This window comes from Ursus americanus, chromosome 6 (assembly GCF_024610735.1).
Source record: "Ursus americanus isolate L20-20 chromosome 6, mUrsAme1.1.p, whole genome shotgun sequence".
NCBI classification, from domain to species: domain Eukaryota; kingdom Metazoa; phylum Chordata; class Mammalia; order Carnivora; family Ursidae; genus Ursus; species Ursus americanus.
The window spans coordinates 26,713,522-26,732,299 of NC_142132.1; the positions used below are offsets into that span (position 1 = coordinate 26,713,522).

Below are 18,778 nucleotides of genomic sequence, written 5' to 3' on the forward strand. Positions count from 1 at the left end.
AGGGTTGTGAGTTCAAACCCTGCACTGGGCTCCATGCTGTGTGTGGAGCTGGAAGGAAGGAAGGAAGGAAGGGAGGAAGGGGAGAAAAGGGGAGGGGAGGGAACGGAGGGGGTGGGGAGGGAAGGGGGGAGGGGAGGGAAGGGGGGGAAGAGAGAGAGAAAGAAAAAGAAAGAAAGAAAACTACAGACCAATATCTCCCATGAACACAGATACGAAAATTCTTAATAAAGTCAATTAATGTAATTCACCATATTAACAGAATTAAGTGTGGAGGGGAGCATTTGACAAAATTAAACACTCATTCATAATGACAATAACAGCAATAAAACAAAATCTCAGCAAGCCAGAAATAAAAGGGAACTTTCTTAATCCCATAAAGGACATCTAAAAAAATTTCAACTAACATCATACTTAGTGGTGAAAGACCAAATACAGTCCCTCTGAGACTGGGAACAAGGCAAAGATGTTCTCTTATCGCACCTATTCAACATTACATTGGAGGCCGTTGCCATTGAAATAAAGCAAAAAAAGGAAACAAAAGGCAAATAACTTGGAAAAGAAAAAATAAAATTGTCTTTATTCACAAATGACAGGAAACAAGGTCAAGAGTCAAAAATCAAATGAAAATATTTACAATAGCATTGAAAAACATTAAATAGTTAGGAATAAATCTGTGTAAGAAATGTACACTGAAAACTAAGAAACACTGCTTAGAAAAATTTAAAAAGACAAAATTAAATGGAGATATATACCATGTTTACAGACTGGAAGATTCAATATTATTGAGAGGTTAATTCTACCCAAATGAATATACGTGTGTGTGTGTGTAGGTATGTGTGTGTATGTGTGTATGTGTATATCCCCCCCCAAAAAAAATATATATAATATATGTAAAATCCAAATCAAAACCCTGCAGACTTCTTAAAAGAAATTGCTAATAATTCTAAAACTTATATAGAAATGCAAAGTATCTATGAAGCCAAAACAATATTAAAATTAAGAATATTAAAGACTCACACTACTTGATTTCAAGACTTACTAAAGCTACAATGATCAAGACAGTGTGGTACTTGGTGCATTATTTACAAACGATAAAAGAGAATACACTACTGATACACACTTCTAAAAATAAAGAGGACTTGAGCTTGTCTTCTGGGTGGATTTGAAGAAGGGGTTGGGTCAGGGCCTCAGCTGCTGTTGCCCTTTGCTCTGCATCCAGCAGCAGCCTCTTCTCCAGGAGGTTCAGAAACAGACCACACTTGTACAGCCAACTGATTTTTGACAAACGCACTCATGTAATTCAATGTTCAATGGGGGAAAGTCTTTTCAACTGAAAAGTCAAAACAACTGAATAAAAAGAATGGGGAAAACAATGAAAAGCACACATAAGAATTAATTTGAGATGGATCACAGATTTAAGGGTAAAGGCTAAAAGTTACAAACCCTCTAGAAGAAAACCTAGAATATCTGTACATCCATGAGGAAAGGACTGACAGACTGGGCTTCATTCAAAAATTAGAAACTTCTCATCAAAACACACTGTGAATAAATAGGCAAGCCACAGTTGGTGAGAAAATACTCAGAACACTTATCTCACAAAGAACCAGTATCTAGAACTCAATACAGTTGAGTTCTAGAACTCAATAAGACAGACTATGTAATTTTTTTAATGGCAAAAAATTTAAACAGATACTTCACAAAAGACAATACCTCAATAGCTAATAAGCACATCAAAAAGTATTCAACACATGCTCACCAAAAAACCTTTATATAAGAACATCCATAGCAACATTTATAAAAATACAAATAGCTTAGGTGTCCATCAAAAGAATGGAAAACAAACTACAGTATATTTATTCAACAGAATATACAATAAAAGAGAATACACTACTGATACAGCAATATAGACGGATCTCATAAACATTACACTGAAAGTCAGACCCCAAAAATCTATGATTCTATTACAAGAACTTTTAAAAAAGGTGGAACTAACCTATTAGTAAGTTGATCAATGTTTGATTCACCGACAATGGGAAAAATTGGCTGGGAAGGAGACCAAGGAGACTTTCTTGGGTAATGAAAATGTTCTACAGCTTGATGAGGGTGTGGCTACAGAGGCAGACAGACCTATAAATTCATTGACTTATACAATTAATGTATATGCAGTTCACTGTATGAAAAATAAACCTCAATAAAAATATAAAGGTATACATACAGTTAATATTTTTGGGGAAAAAGAACTAAAGGTTTGTCTAGTTAATTAACAAAAATATTATGCTATTTTCTGGGGAAAAAATAGTCATGGCAGGTTAGAAAACTAATCTGTTTCCCTCCAAAATTCCTTTTCCCTCAGAAATGAGTATAACACATGCGAGGGAATATTAGATAGATTAAGGAAACCAGTTTGAGACCTGCAAGAGTTTCCAGGGTAAGGATATACCAAAGCTTTTATTTTCTAGACATCCCATCTGTATAATGGGTATATGATCTTGCTTACCCCCCAAGGAATTCACATAAATTAGTAAAGTAAAACTTGTCACATTCCTAAGATCACTCTGGAATAAAAATGCTTTTTAAAAAACTCAGTATTTTACATTCAATATTTTACGATTATAAGACTCCTTCCAGGCTAAAATTAAACTAGTGACTATAATTGCCACTGACAAGATAGGCTCTGTTCCCATGCAACATTCGAAAAGGTAGCTTACATTGCTGAACCAGAAGCAGAGAGTTTTGCGTTGGAGTACTTTAATACGTTTTTATATTGCATATAAAGCACATAAGCATAAACCAGTAAGATGCCTTGCTGAAAACTACCTTCTTTGTGAAAGCAGGCTGTAATTCTGAACAAGTTTTCAATTTTCACAGTGCTGCTAGGGTAAAACATTTTAAAGAGTTTAATTTTTTACAATGGATTCAATGACATAGGATTATCTAACAAAGTAATGGCTAATCAATAGAAGGTTTAGTTGTCAGGTGAAACATATAACACACTAAAAGGGATTGATTGCCAGACTTCTCCTTATTTACTAGAAGGTATATATTTAAAATGACACAAACTTGTTACCAAGCTGCATTCTTTTAACCTTGCAAAAAGCTGCTTAAGAAATCTGTTCAGCAGCCCTATAGCAAAACAAGATATAGTATAATGAAAATGGCTAGTGATTGGGGGGCAGGAAGGGGGGGGAGACAGGGACCTTCAGATATATGGTAACATCAAATCAAGTCCGCAGCAAGAATATGGGATAGAAAAAGCAAACTACAAGGCGACATCTAGGGAAGCTGGAACTGGGCTTTAAAAATGCCACACTGATGCTTCCCAATCTCGTTCAATGGATGCAGAGCTGTATCTGATCTCATTCCAAGTTACTCTTAGGGCAGATTTTTAAAAGGCTCATACAAAAGGGCACAATAGGCTTCCCCCCCACCAATCTTTTTGTTTTTCATAAAATGGTACATCCACATTAAGCACTGAACACAAAATGAATTGGGTCCATATGGACTTCGACCAGCATATAAGCTGTTTCCTTTATAATTTATTCACAATATCTCAAGTCTCTATATGAAAATACACTATTTTATGGTCATTGCAACCCAGGAGTTCAATAATATTTTTTCTACTAAGTCAGTGATTACACAATTTATCAAAGAATGATTACACTGAAATAAAAATAAAACAAAATACCAACCCCCTATACAGTCTTTCTTCCTCAAAGTAATTTTAAGAAAGCTGGTTATTAAATTGCTTCTTTTTGAAGAAGGGTTTTTGTAGCTAGACACAAATTGCCAAACCATGTTTTTTTAAAAAAGTTATTAGACTCTGAAGGATTCAGCCGAAGTGGGAAGTTAAATAAACAAATCACTTCATCAGACTTGGAAAGATCACTTCTGTCTTACTTAAGAGACCTACATTAATTACCTTTAAGGTCTTTTACATGGACTATTTAAAATAAGTACAATTTATTTATTTATTTCAAATGAGGTGCTTCTTCCAAAGTATTAAATAATGTCTACAAATGCAAAAGCATTTTTATAAATAGGTAATTAAAACAGATGACTAAAATTAAGTCAAGCTGCAAAACATTACCCAGGATGCACTGTGATTTTTTTTTTTTTTTAATAAACATCTCAGGCAATTTTTTTCCATCCAAAGCCCAAAACACTTTGGGGCGGGGGGGGGGGGGAGAAGAGAGGTAGGAAGTTTCATAGGGAAAACACACACACATATATAATGAAATAATGCCAAAACCCAAACTAAAGTATTTACAAGATAGTCCCTTAAGCATAGTTTGTCATACTGCAATTACACCTTGCCTACTGCCAAGTCAAAGTGCTTACTATTGCCACTAGAGGGAGAAATGTCTTAACACAAAGCAACGGCAGATAGGGAATGGGTTTTCTTGAGCAATTATCAGAACAAAGCTCCCCTGGCTGTGTGTACCTTCTAATTACTCAATACAATTAAAATGACTAACCTAAAACAAATAGCAAAAAAAAAAAACCCTTGCCTGGCTAATATCAGGGACTTCATTAAACCTTTTCCCCTCATCAATCAAATCAGAAAGAAGGGAATGCCATCATATACAAACATTATAGTGCTATTAAAGGAAGTAAATTCACTGAGTTTTATTTTGTTTGTTTTTTTTTTCTCTAAAGGAAGAAAAGAAGTGGCTCTCTTGAAAAAAGAAATGTCGTGGTATTTACCCATCTGGATGCTGCTTGAAAACAAATTGTCCTCCAAAGAGCAGAAATACAGTATGTTTTCTCTCAGTTCACTGGCTTATGAATGACTTTTTGTTGTTGTTGTTGTTTTGTTAATACACACTATAATGTCATTTCTGTGTCAGTGATGTGCTTTTTCCTCCTCCTCATCCAACTGTATAAAGGAGCTATGCCGATCAGACAGCCATGCTTACATGGGGCTGTTTAATTTTAAGTTCTTCACTGCTGTTTTTTATGGATCTACTCTAAGGTAATGTTTAGAACATAGGAATTTAGGGGCATGGGGGTAGGAAAGGAAAACATCTACTTATTCCTTCTAAAAGACTTATGTAGTTCCCTTTATAAGGCCCAGTCATTAACAGAAGATGACAACAGAGTCATTTTTCTTTCAGCTGACAATTGTGACATTTTTCCAGCAGCGTGCAAGGTGTTGAAAACCTGGCAGCTGTTACCTCCTGGGATGAAGATACTTTTTTATCCTCCCTTGACAGTTTAACTCAGTGGGTCAGCACCTTTAAAGACTGCAAAGTATCCTTGAAGAGGATGGAAGCTTGAATTACTGCTCCCTCCCTAATCAATGTAAACCCTCACTGCAGGTGAAGTCTCCATCTATAGAGGTGCATGGGGGAGGAAAATGTAGTGCCCTGAGCCAGATGGTTTTTATCTTGTTTTTAAAGAATAAAGGAACAAGCTAACAAGGGAGACAGCTACTTTGTTAGCTTCTTGGCCTCTCTCATGGCTTTGCATCCCCAGGGTTCCAGCTACACAAGAGAAAGAATACAGAAAAACGTAAACACTTAAAGAAATATAACTAGAGGGCTGGCATCATGCTGCTTTCAAAGAGTTGAGAGAGCTCTACTCAATGCTTTATTTATCACTGCCCACGTTCTCAGGATGGTAAGTGGACACATACACAAAGGGAATGGGGGATGGGGGAAGGATTAGACAGAGGTCACAATTTACTCAATTACAGAGAAAGGCAGGGCTGACAGATCCTATTAGCACCAAAGTGAAGCAAAGAAGGAGTTGCATGTTGTAAGGCTACATTTTCAAAAAGTAATGAGTACTTTCGTGTATCCTCCCAGGCCTTTGCCCTTGTTTGCAGATATGAATAAAAGCTCTGAAAAACAGTTGCTATGGTTTCCTTGGCTTCACATTTTAGGAACAAAAGTAGAAAGAAAATTGCAGCCACTGTGTACATTCTTTAAACAAAAGTTCACACTTTACTTAATGCAAAGAGGTAAGAAGATTGGTCCCAAATTCAGAAACTTAAAAGGATACACTGCTTCTTTCCCCACCAAGTCTCCTGCCTTCCGATATCAGAAATTAAATGGACAAACAGGTATACAAGATGGCTTGGTGGCACAGAGGATAGCATCTCCCGACTTTCTCCTTCAGTATTTTCTTTTTCTGCTAATGTCTTTGTCAGGTTTTGGAATTACGGTTTCGGTGGCTTCATAATAGTCAGGAAGTGCTCTTTCCTTCTCTAGTTTCTGAGTTTGTACAAGACTGAGTTATTTATTTCTTAAATGTTTGATAGAATTCACCAGTGAAACCATTTTGGGGCCTTTTGATAATGTGATTTCGTTGAGACATCTAAGGTTATTCAAATTTGTTTCACCTTGCATTGGTTTCAGTAAGTTATATTTTTCAAGGAATTTGTCCATTTCATCTAAGTTGCCAAAACTGTGGTTTAAAGTTGTTTATGATATTCCCTCATTATCCTTTAAATGGACCCTTCTTTCAGCTCCTCCAATGATTAAATAACTCAAAGTTACCACACAGTGATCATAGTCTATCATCACCTATGAACTGTACTTTACAACAATATACATAAACTATAAAATCAGTTTAAAACAATATTAAACTTGCTAGAATGTAACTGAGCATTTTAAAATCAATAGTGAAAGAGTTCCTGAAATCCCATTAGAAATATCTGCAAAAGAATCTCAAGGGATTGGCCTACATGATGCAAATCCTACTTACATCAACACTAGGTAAAAGGCAGCCTTGACATCTTTTTATCTGTATAACTTGACTAAAGTGGGAGGGGGAAGGGAGCAAATGGCACTTCATTATTGTCATGCAACAGAGAAAAGAGGGAGTTTAAACAGCTTATATATTATGTCCTACATTAAAAAAATCAGCAGTGGGGTAATCAAGTTCAGGGCAGTCCTGGACAGCTGCCCTGTGACCCGCTTCTATTGACCCCTGCTATTCATCACTCTTCCCTAAGATTGAGAGGGCAAGCTCCTAGGGAGTGACCACCACAATAGACAGACACAAGCCAACAGTAATCTGGTTCGAGCAAAAAACCAGATGGCACTGCAATAAATTTACAAATCTGCATTCATGGGGCTGTTAAAACACCCAGAAGCCAAAAGATTCGGAGGGCCCCAGGAGGATCTCCTACTTCCCCGTTTCTAAAGGCCATTTCTCTTTCCAAGAACACTGAGTTCATGCTCTTCATAAAGAGAATAGAGATAAAACCCTTTACAAAGAGAGGAGGGGAAAAAGCCTCATGACCTAATTAATCTCTAGAGCTTGGATCTCAACACTGAATGACAGATATTAGAAAAATCATTTTGAAGCAGTAGGAGGAAAGACAAAAACAAAAACAAAACGGTTGTTATATCAAAGTGGAGAGGGTGAAGCGAACCTAAAAAGCAATGAAAAAGCCACAGCATATCTCTTTCAAATACTGCACACAACGGATCTTGCAAGTAGAAAATGATTCAATAATGTATGCATTTATTTTTAAAATGAATCAGATTAGTCCCATGTGTGACCTGCTGGTCCATCTGTATGTGCTGGACTTAATAGGCACGATTCTCTCTCTTGCTTCAGTTTGAAGTATGAGAGAGATAAATTTAGTTTAATTTTCAACAGATCAGCCTATCCATTTTCCAAATGGACCATCTGGATCAGCCTATTAAAATTAATTTATAACTTTGCAGAGTGAAAATTCGTTTGTTAGCTTAAATAAAGTTGCCAAAACTTTTTGTCGTGTCATTGTTTTCTGACAGTTGTTTCTGTATAGTGGGCAGAGTCTTTCCACCTCTAAATTTATCTTACTCAATACTCTTCTATTTATTTAGATTTATATATCAGGTGTTTGTATCCAAATAGTTAAAGTTGTAACTGCACAGTATCAATTACTCATCATTCAGGTTTTTAACAAAAGCTTCCTGAATGGATTCAGTTCTACTTACTAAACAATTATTTTTATCAAAAAGGGAAAGTGCCCATCCCCCAATTTTTACCATATAGTAAATTAAAAAATGAGTATATCACAGTTTCAAGTACTTTCTCCCTACACTAACACTGTACTACGAACTGGAATCTGAAGGCGGAAGTAGAAACGCTTGAGCAACACTGAGATCTGGGTTTTAAATCACTGATGAGCTAATAAGGAAGTCATCCAACCTCCTTAAGTCTCCATTTTCTTCATCTATAAATCGGAGGCCCTATCTACCAACTCCGTAGGTGACTGTGAGGACGGAATGAAACGAACAGCAGGTTTGTGGTGGGCACTCAACAAATACTAGACCTCTTTTCTCTTTTCCTAAGAATAATGCCGTAAGTGTAAGTAAATTGAAATTATTTTTTCTATTGCTAGTGCTCATCTTATTCAACTTTATATTAAAAGTGAAGAGGTGGTATACCTATTCTCTGGCAACACTGTAAGAACTTGTTTTTGTTGCTAGTGAGAGACAGAAGATGTTAGAGGTTGCGGCAGGCAGTGAGAAGAGCAAATTTTTCAAGCAAATATTTTTGAACATTTTAATTTTAAAAAAGAGAGCACCATGGAATTAACTTTCAAAGTAAAATGTGTTACTTTTGGGAAGTGGGGTACAGTGAAGAGAAAAACTTTTTTAACGTTATCATCAATAATGGTCTTTACTTCTAGAAAAGGCAAACAAACACTGCTCAGACTAAAAGGAGCTAACTTCACTAGAAGCAGATCCCGTTTGACTGTTAATTTTTTAAAAATGTATTAAGAATCTCAAAAGGAAAATAAGGTTTAAAGCCAACTATTCTACTATCTGCACTTTAGAAGCATTTCAAGTTATTTTTTCTGACCCAGAAAACTTTTTTTTGATGTCGTTTTCACTAAACGTAAGCAATCGACCTGTCCTGTACTTGTAAACCTAGGATATTTTTAAATGATTGGGAAAACAATGTTACCTGATCAAAACCGATGGCTACAGCCACCTCAACTTCAGAGTACTGTTAATTTAAGCTCCAGTGCTTAACGAATGGCAAATTGAGGGTTTCCTGTCTTTTGTTTTGTTGTTGGTAGCTTTTTATTTTAAGACAGACTGAATTTCATACCTGTCTAAGTGAATTCTTCTCTGGTATTATCTTCCTAGGGGGTTCGCCATTATTACAGTCTTCTCTCTCTGAGGAATTCTGTGAAAGAAAGTAAGCTTTAATTCAGTTCTCATTATCTTCAATCTTATTCTGTGGGAGTAAACTGAATTACATTTCTAATTCTGTAAGCCAGAATACCATGTATATTTATGCATATATTCCTTTGAAGATTTATATACATACAGACATACACTTAGGTAAAGGAAAACATATGCCCATGTATATAAATAAATGTAAGTAGGGACCTAGGTGGAAAGTATTTCATCTATATTTAAGCACTGCCCAGCAGACCATGGTCATTAGAAATCTAGTTTATTGCTCTCTGAAAATGCAGATTGACACTGGACACAAGACAGCTCCAGTTTATACTCAGCTGGTAATGACTTAGACCATGATTATTACCTTCTCTTTTAAATAATTAGTTTTAAACTATAGTAAATGTTTGGTCACGAGAAATTCTCAAAGTCTGGATCCTAAAATAAATAGTTTTTTCTCTTCTTCCTCTTCTCAGATTTGATTTTCTTTTATTAAAAATAACAGTACTTCACTCAAAGCAACATCATGTCATCAGTGGTTTAAGACTAGAGTCCATTCTTGCCACTATCACCTCAAACAGCAGCTAGAAGACCATAAATGTCAATGGGGTCCTTAAAAGATTAAGAAGAGGGGAAAAAAACAACAATCCAATTGAAAGCGAATTCAGAATCCTAAATATCAACAGAGTAATAAAACAGCAATCCATGGGATGGGAGAAAATATTTGCAAATCATGTATTTTGCAATAAAGGATTAATATTCAGAATATATAGGGGCGGCACCCAAGTGGCTCAGTCAGTTAAGCAGCTGACTCTTGATTTCAGCTCAGGTCATGATATTGGGGTCCTGGGAGGAGCCCCGCAGTGGCCTCCGTGCTCAGCAGGGAGTCTACTTTAGGATTCTCTTTCTCTCCCTCTCTCTGCCCCTCTCCCCCATTCACGTGCGCACGCGTGCACACTCTAAAATAAGTAAATCTTAAAAAAAAAAAAATCCAGAATATATAGAGAAATTGTAAAACTAAACAAACAAAAACCCCCAAACAACCCAATTCAAAAATGCACAAAGGACTTGGATAGACATTTCCCTAAAGAAGATATACAACTGGCCAACAGGCACATGAAAAGACGTTCAACATCACTAATCATTTCGGGAATGTAAACCAAAACTACACGGCGGTACCACATCACATTCATTAAGAAGGTTCTATCAAAAACAACAAAAACCGAAATACATTTTGACAAGGATGTTGAGAAACTAGAACTCTTATGCACTGTCAGTGGGAATGTAAAAGGATACAGCTGCTGTGGAAAACAGTATGGTGGTTCCCCAAAAATTAAGAACAGAATTATCATATGATCCAACAATTCCACTTCTGGATATACACTAAAAAGAACTGAAAGCAGAGTCTCAAGAAATATGTGTACACCTGTGTTCACAGCAGCATTAACTACAATAGCTTAAATGTGGAAGCAACCCAAGCGTCTAATGACTGATGAAGCAATAAATAAAATGGGGTGTAATACATCGATGGAATAGTATTCAGCCTTAAAAAGGAAGGAAATTCTGGGGCTCCTGGGTGGCACGGCGGTTGAGCGTCTGCCTTCGGTTCAGGGCGTGATCCCGGCGTTACGGGATCGAGCCCCACATCAGGCTCTTCTGCTATGAGCCTGCTTCTTCCTCTCCCACTCCCCCTGCTTGTGTTCCCTCTCTCGCTGGCTGTCTCTATCTCTGTCAAATAAAAAAAAAAAAAAAAAATCTTTAAAAAGGAAGGAAATTCTGGTACATATTACAACATGGATGAACCTTGAGGACATTTTGCTAGGTGAAATAAGCCAGTCACAAAAAGATAATTACTATATGAATCCACTTATATGAGATACTTAGAGTAGTCAAAATCATACAGAAAGCTGAATAGTGGTTGCCAGGGGCTAGGAGAAGTGGGGGAATGGGGAATTATTGTTTAATGGAGTTTCAGTTTTACAAGATGGAAAGTTATGAAGACGGATGGGGGGGGTGATGGTTGCAAAATATTATGAATGTATTTAATACCACTGAACTTACACATAAAAAATGGTTAAGATGATAAATTTTATGTTATATGTATTTTACCACAATATAAAATAATTGGAAAAAAAATTTGGTAATCAACACATGTAAGTCACTACCTGCAAGGCAAAATACAGAAAATACGAATACGAATTATTTGGGTTCTATTTTCTACAACTACATTCGTTGTGTTAATATTTTTTAATTTGCAAGTATAAAAAATTTTGATATACTCATTACACTACATATATTCATCACATTCTTTTTAAAAAAAAAAAAGATTTTTATTTATTTATTTGACAGAGAGAGACAGCCAGTGAGAGAGGGAACACAAGCAGGGGGAGTGGGAGAGGAAGAAGCAGGCTCCCAGTGGAGGAGCCTGATGTGGGGCTCGATCCCAGAACGCTGGGATCACGCCCTGAGCTGAAGGCAGACGCTTAACGACTGCGCCACCCAGGCACCCCTATTCATCACCTTCTAACTAGGGAACTACTTTAGTTTTAGATGCAGAAGTTATTTCTAACATGTGTTTATCTGAAAATTTTCATACAACTATGAGATTATTAGTATAGGATTGTAACTATTTTAAACTTATATTATCTTTTGTGGTTTCTATCAAATATTATTATATTTTAAAAGATATTTAAGGATAAGCAGCATGTATATAGTGTCATTTTAAGGCCCTTGTACCTCTGTGGCTAACATCTGTGTGCCTTGTGCATTGCCTGTAGTTGGTTAACAAGCCAGTACTATAAGGTGTTCCTTTGGGGCAGAAATCTCTTATGAGATTTAACTTGATATTTGACATTTGTGATGACCACTATAAAATAATGGTCCCTAAAATTAAGACAAAGAAGAAAAAAATGTGCTATGCTACAAGCAAGGCACAGAGACTCAATAACTTCAGAGTTCTAACTGGGTTTTCTCCCCATTTCAGAAAAAAATAATGTAGTCTATCTACAAAAAAAAATTAGACACACAGTGAATTAATGACTGTAAAGCATTTCAAATGAGGAAACTAGCAATATATGCTACTTTAAGATAAACAGAAGGAGGGAAAGGTCAACATTAAACCCATAAAACCAACTTGTATATTTAACTTTTAAGAAAAATAAAGTACAAATCAATGTTTTAAATGCTAAAATTAAGTGTTTTATGTAATACAAACTTAAGCCAATATTCAATTACAAACTTAAATTTGCAAGTAACTATACCCTGGACCATGAAGTTCCACCCTCCTTTAAATAAAATACCATTTATAATCCAAATTTGTTTAATTCAATGTGAAGTCCTACATTTCAACATTATGTTTTGTTAAAACGTCATCATAATAAACTTGGAAGCCTAGTTACTTTTTGGTAGAAGTTTATAATAGTGAAGTTATTTTAAATCACATTTTTACTCCACAGGTGATTGGGGTGAAACCAAATTGACGGTAAACTATAAAATAGTAATGTGAACATAACAGAATAAGCAGCATCTAGCCCATATCCACAATGTTCTTCCTCCTGATCCTCTATTTTATCTGATTTAGATGAGGAACTGTTGCATGGGTATCACTAAATTTGACTCTGTTGTTACCATAAAATAGAGGAAGGGACATTAAACAGTCATGGTATCAGGAGCAAGGAGTAAGGTACCCTTCTAATAGTGAAGAGGAGATGCCAGCAAATAGGAGATGAATAGCTCACAGTCTTGAGGGTGGAGGGAAATGAAAAAACACCCATGTATACCTAAGTGGTCACCTCCAGGCTTCTCAAAGCCTTTGTGCTCTCCAACATCACCCAGGAGAGCTCAGCAGCACAGTTATCCCTCTTATCTTTTTCTATGATGCATCCCAATAAGCAATGTTCATAACTGCCTGGGTCATCAAGCTAAATTATATCCAGTAAGTTCTATTTAAGGGTAATCACTTGATACAAGCAAGACTCATGCCACAAATTAGTGGGTGAAAGTAAGACAAATAACAGGATAGTTACATAACTTAAAATACATCTCCATGAGATATTTAATAATTACAAAAGGAAAAACAATAACCTCACAGTAGAGAGATCTGACAGACACCACCTTAACATTACGCGCCTCTTGGGTGCCTCGGTGGCTCTGCTGGTTAAGCATCTGCCTTCGGCTCAGGTCATGATCCTGGGATCCTAGGATGGAGTCCCGCATTGGGCTCCCTGCTCAGTGGGGAGTCTGCTTCTCTCTCTACTCTTCCCCCCTGCTTGTGATCACTTACTCTATCTCTCAAATAAATTTAAAAAATCTTAAAGAAAACAAAAAAACCAAAAAAAAAAATTATGTCTCTTGATATGATGTACTGAGAAGAACACATTATTACTTCTGAGGTAACCTTGCCAAAAACACATAATCTCAATCTGATCATAAGAAAACATTAGACTAACCCAAATTGAGGAATATTCTAAAAAATTACTAGTCTGTACTTAACAAAAAATGTCAGAGTCATGAAACAAAGACTAAGGATCTGTTTCAGGGGAAAGGAAACTAAAGAGACATGACAACTGAATGCAATCTGTGATCTGAGATTATTTTGGGGGGGTTAAAGCAAAATTGATGGTAAACTTCTCTGTACAGAATTATATAGTGAAAAATAGTGATCTGCACCTAACAGGATGAGTAGTGCCTCTCTAGCCCATACCCACAATTTTCTTCCTCCTGATCCTCAATTTCATTTGATTTTGATGGGTAACTACTGGGTGCTCATCATGACATAATGGTATAAAGGACATTATTAGAACAATTGGGAAAATTGAATAAGTTCTATAGATGAGCTAATAACATTGTATCGATGTTAATTTCCTGATTGTTTCCCCCACTTTTAAAAATTTGCATATAGAAAAATTCACTTGTTTTGGTGTACAATTATATGAGTTTTGGCAAAAAGCATAGTTACGTAACTGCCACCATAATCAAGATGTAAAGCAGTTCATCATTTCCCAAATTCTCTTGCATTGCCCCTTTACAGTCAATCCCTTTCTCTCATAATCACAGATTTTTTTCTCAATAATTTTGTCTTTTCCAAAATGTCACAAAATGGAATCATATAGTATATAATTTTTTAAGTCTTTTTCCACCTAGCTTAATACATCGAAGATTCATTTGTGTTGTTGCATATATCAGTAGTCATTTCCTTTTTTAAAAAAATATTTTATTATTTTTTTTTTTTTAAGATTTTATTTATTTATTCGACAGAGATAGAGACAGCCAGAGAGAGAGGGAACACAAGCAGGGGGAGTGGGAGAGGAAGAAGCAGGCTCACAGCGGAGGAGCCCGATGTGGGGCTCGATCCCACAACGCCGGGATCACACCCTGAGCCGAAGGCAGACGCTTAACTGCTGTGCCACCCAGGCGCCCCCAATATTTTATTATTTTAAAGAGAGCGAGAGAGCAGTGTGCAAGTGGAAAAGGGAGACGGACAGACTCCGCACCAAGCGCAGAGCCTGATGTGGGGCTTGATCTCATGACCCTGAGATCGTGACCTGGGCTGAAATCAAGAGTTAGATGCTTAACTGACAGAGCCATCCAGGCGCCCCAGTACTCCTTTCCTTTTTATTGACAAGTTGTATCACTATATGGATGTACCACCATTTGTTTATACATTCAATTTCCTCATTTTGATAATTTGTATTGTAATTATTAAAAGAATGTCCTTGTTTTTAGGAAACATACAAAGAAATACTTATGTTGGTAAAAGGACATTATGTCTGTAACTTGCAAATGGTTCAGAAAAAATATGTAAATGGATGTGAGCATACATATGTACGTACAAATAAGGATAAAGCAAATGTGGTAACATGTTAACATATGGAGAATCTGTGTGAAGAGTATAAGGGGATTCTTTGCACTATTCTTTAAACTGTTCTGTAAATCTGAAATTCTGTAAAAATAAGAATTAACAAGTAAAGCAGATGAAACCTAGAAGAAAATATCTTATAAAATGGAAAAATAAATTTTGGGGGGAAATTCCCTTAAATATAAATAATAAAAGTTATATTCTACCACATAACCCTGAGCCAATTAGAAAAAGCTGACTGCTTGGAACAACTCATTTGCAACACTCAGATTGAACATTTCATTATAGTATATACATTTGCAGAATGCATTTGTAGTCCTGGAGTAACAATATGATATAAATAGTAGCTTCATATTAAAATATATCTGAAAAAGATACTACATAATTTGTTACCTTTCATATTAACTCAGGTATTTCTCTTTTAGCCCAGCATTTACTACTTTAGAATTTAAAAAGGCAGAATAAAAGTCTGGCTGACAATTTTTGAATTATAACTTCAAACTGGAAGCATTTGGGTTGTAACACCTATAGACATAGTAACATTTGAATAGGAAAAAGTCAATAAAGTGAAATAATGCTAAAGCTTGTGCATTAGATCTCAGGGATGTATTCTGGATAAAATGTTTCCAGGAGTAACCTGGGGACGAGTAAAAAAGACAAAGAAATAACCTCAAAGAAAGTTCCGATGATAGATTTAAATAAACTGTCTCAAAATCAACATATCCAAATTTAAAGCACTTTTTTACCATTCTTACCCATCCTAGGTCACCTTCTTCCCTCCCAACTTTTCTTTCCATCCCAAACTTAAATTCTTGGCCAATTTTTAATCATCCTGCCCCCCCCATTTTTCTTAGAATGTATCTAACCAATTTTCCTTTCAAACATCTATTTTAAGAGATCCAACCCTCGGTTTGTATTTCCATAACCTCTACTCTAGTCTAGACCACCAACACCTATTACCAGTGCTATTACTATTGAGATAGCCTTCTGACCCCTTGCCTAAATCCGTATCTGATCCACTCTATACACTACAGTCAGAACCATGTTCTAAAAAGACATTTACCTCACCCTACCCCATACCCTGCCCGAAACCCTTTTATAGCTGTCACCTACAGGATTAAGTCCAAACTTCTCAGTATAGCATCCACTATCTGGTCATTTTACTTTTCCATCCATCTCTGGAACCACTTACATGACATTATTTTATCATTCTCCAAAGCATGAAAAGCACCGTCTCATCCCTGTGCTTTTGCTAATTCTATTCCCTGGGTGGCTCAGTCGGCTAAGCATCTGACTCGGTTTCGGCTCAGGTGGTGATCTAAGGGTTGTGAGACTGGGTCCCATGTCAGGCTCTGTCCTCGGCAAGGAGTCTGCTTCAGGTTCTCTCTCTCCCTCTGCCCCTACCCCTGCTCACTGGTTCTCTTTCTCTAATAAATAAATAAATCTTTAAAAAAAAAAAATACTCCTTTCCTGATCTCTTCATCATTTCAATCCTGATTCAAGAGTCAACTAAAATGGGGGCGCCTGGGTGGCGCAGTCGTTAAGCGTCTGCCTTCAGCTCAGGGCGTGATCCCGACGTTCTGGGATCGAGCCCCACGTCCGGCTCCTTTGCTAGGAGCCTGCTTCTTCCTCTCCCACTCCCCCTGCTTGTGTTCCCTCTCTCGCTGGCTGTCTCTCTCTGTCAAATAAATAAATAAAATCTTAAAAAAAAAAAAAAAGTCAACTAAAATGATACCTTCACTGAGAAGCCTATGCATATCCTTTCCTCCCCCTACTTGCGCCCCACTAACCCCCAGCTGGAACTGATTGCTCTGAATTAGCACTTTATTTCTATTTTGACACTTATGCTTTATATCTCTCTATATCTCTCTATGAACAAGCTTCCCACTCCTACCCAGCACTGTAAAATCCTTCTGGGCGGGGCCAGTTTCTTTTTCATCTTCATTTTCCAGTAGCTCAGTACAAAGTTTGAGAATATATGAGTTTTTAAGTGTTTGTTCGGTTGAATGCTATTGCCAGATTAATATTTCTTAAATACCACTAATGTCATGGTGGTCTTTTTCCCTCAAAAACTTTTCATGACCCTTTCTTTCTATGAAATCAAATATGAAGTTCTAGGCCTGGACTCCAAGACCTTCCAGAATTTTCTGCTACATTACATCAAGTTATTTCCATCAGCAAACATTTTCTGCCTTAGTTAAGCAAGTCTCTTCATAGTCTTATAAACATGGGATATGATCTCAACATTTTCAGGCTGGAAGGATCCTTAATTTTAGTGCCATTCACTCAACAGTTATAAACACAAGAAAAAATTTTAATCATTTAAGTCCCACCCAGTCTCGAAATGAATTTCAAAATGTCGTATTCTCTAAGAAACCATACAACTATTCCACCTTTCTCTACTGGAAATTCCTTAACATTTTTATCTTGCCCTACACAATTTAGCACTTAATTAGATAAATGTTTGCATGTTACTCTCAACTACCCAGTAACACTGAAAGCTTTTTGGGTAAAGTCTTTGTGGCTCCCTCCACTTCACAACACATTACATAATATATGGATAAGTGCTTAATAAATAATTGAAGCCCTACACTCACACTGTCCAGCTAGCTTTAAAAAAGGTTTTCAAAGCAGAAAACGTTCAAAGTGATAGCCCAACTACAGTCCTACTACCCCATCACTTATAATGCCAGTATGACAATTTAGAGTTAGTAAGCTCCTGCGCCAAATAGAGTTTTTGCAAATAATGTTTTAATGAAACTTAGCCATCTTCACTCATTTGCCTTTTATCTGTGGCAACCTGCATACTACAATGGCAAAGGTGAGTAATCACGACAGAGATCCTATGGCCCACAAAACCTCAAATGTTTATTGTCTGGTCCTTTACAGTTAAAGTTTGCCAACCTTTGATTAAGGAAGAAAAGTTCTTCTGTAGGTAAGCAAAGCATTCCTGATTCTTCAGAGCTGGGTTTTTTGTTCTTGTTTTTTTGTTTTGGTATCTAAAACAAGAAGTAGACAGATTTTGATGATAGCACACAGCAGGTTTATGGCTAGGGCAATATTCTCCATGACCTAGTAAGTGGCTTATTTACTGTTTTCAGTTATCTATTTGAACACCCAACTCCTGATGACATGGATAATCAAGAGTTGATTATATAATCAAATGAAAAACTAAACTAATTTACACAGTGATGAAAAGTCAAGCCACTCATAATGACTTATCATAATCTTTGAATAAGCATCTTGCTCAAGGTTGGATGGTGCAACAGAGCCTGAGCCGGTCTGAAAAGACATCTGTTATAAATAAAATAATCAGCTCCAACACTAGAAGTAACATTTTCCACCTATGCTACATTCCTCATTGAGAAAATTCAAAGGATTCTGTAACCAGGAAAGTTACATTAAATAATATAAATAGTGAACTATTAATAACTAAATAGTGAAGTGGGCAAATGGTGGTGAATTATAACTCTGACTTTGAACACATTTAAAAAGTGGAGTCATTTGATCATCATCATGTAGAATGACAACCACATGAAGAAAAAAAAATCTAGAGACCAATTTCTAATAGTTAGTTGCAAACATCATACAGTAGACATGACTGGTAAATTAGTAATTGAATTACTATTTTTTCCATTAACTTATTATATCATTTGGAGCTAATTATAGTCTCCAATATATATGATTTGCAATTCTCAAAAACAGGAATAATTATTCATTTCCAAGGTTAATGGTAATTTAACTACATGGATAAAAGTCATTTAAACTCTTCAGTGAAAGGTGACATAAA

General features: G+C 36.3%; 1 protein-coding gene across 11 annotated transcripts in view; it reads right to left on the reverse strand.

The window, feature by feature from the left end:
- BTRC (beta-transducin repeat containing E3 ubiquitin protein ligase) overlaps positions 1-18,778 on the reverse strand; it is a 169,857-nt gene that overhangs the window by 69,973 nt on the left and 81,106 nt on the right. For 5 of the 11 annotated variants that reach the window (XM_045802916.2, XM_045802914.2, XM_087862768.1 and 2 more), the window contains one exon: positions 9,058-9,135. The exons of 4 other annotated variants lie outside the window; for them this stretch is intronic. In XM_045802916.2, the coding sequence (XP_045658872.1) occupies positions 9,058-9,135 (78 nt within the window). Of the gene's footprint in view, positions 1-1,120; positions 1,348-9,057; positions 9,136-17,892; positions 17,988-18,778 lie in introns of those variants that run through there. 2 more of the 11 variants (XM_045802920.2, XM_087862771.1) reach the window with 2 other exon arrangements.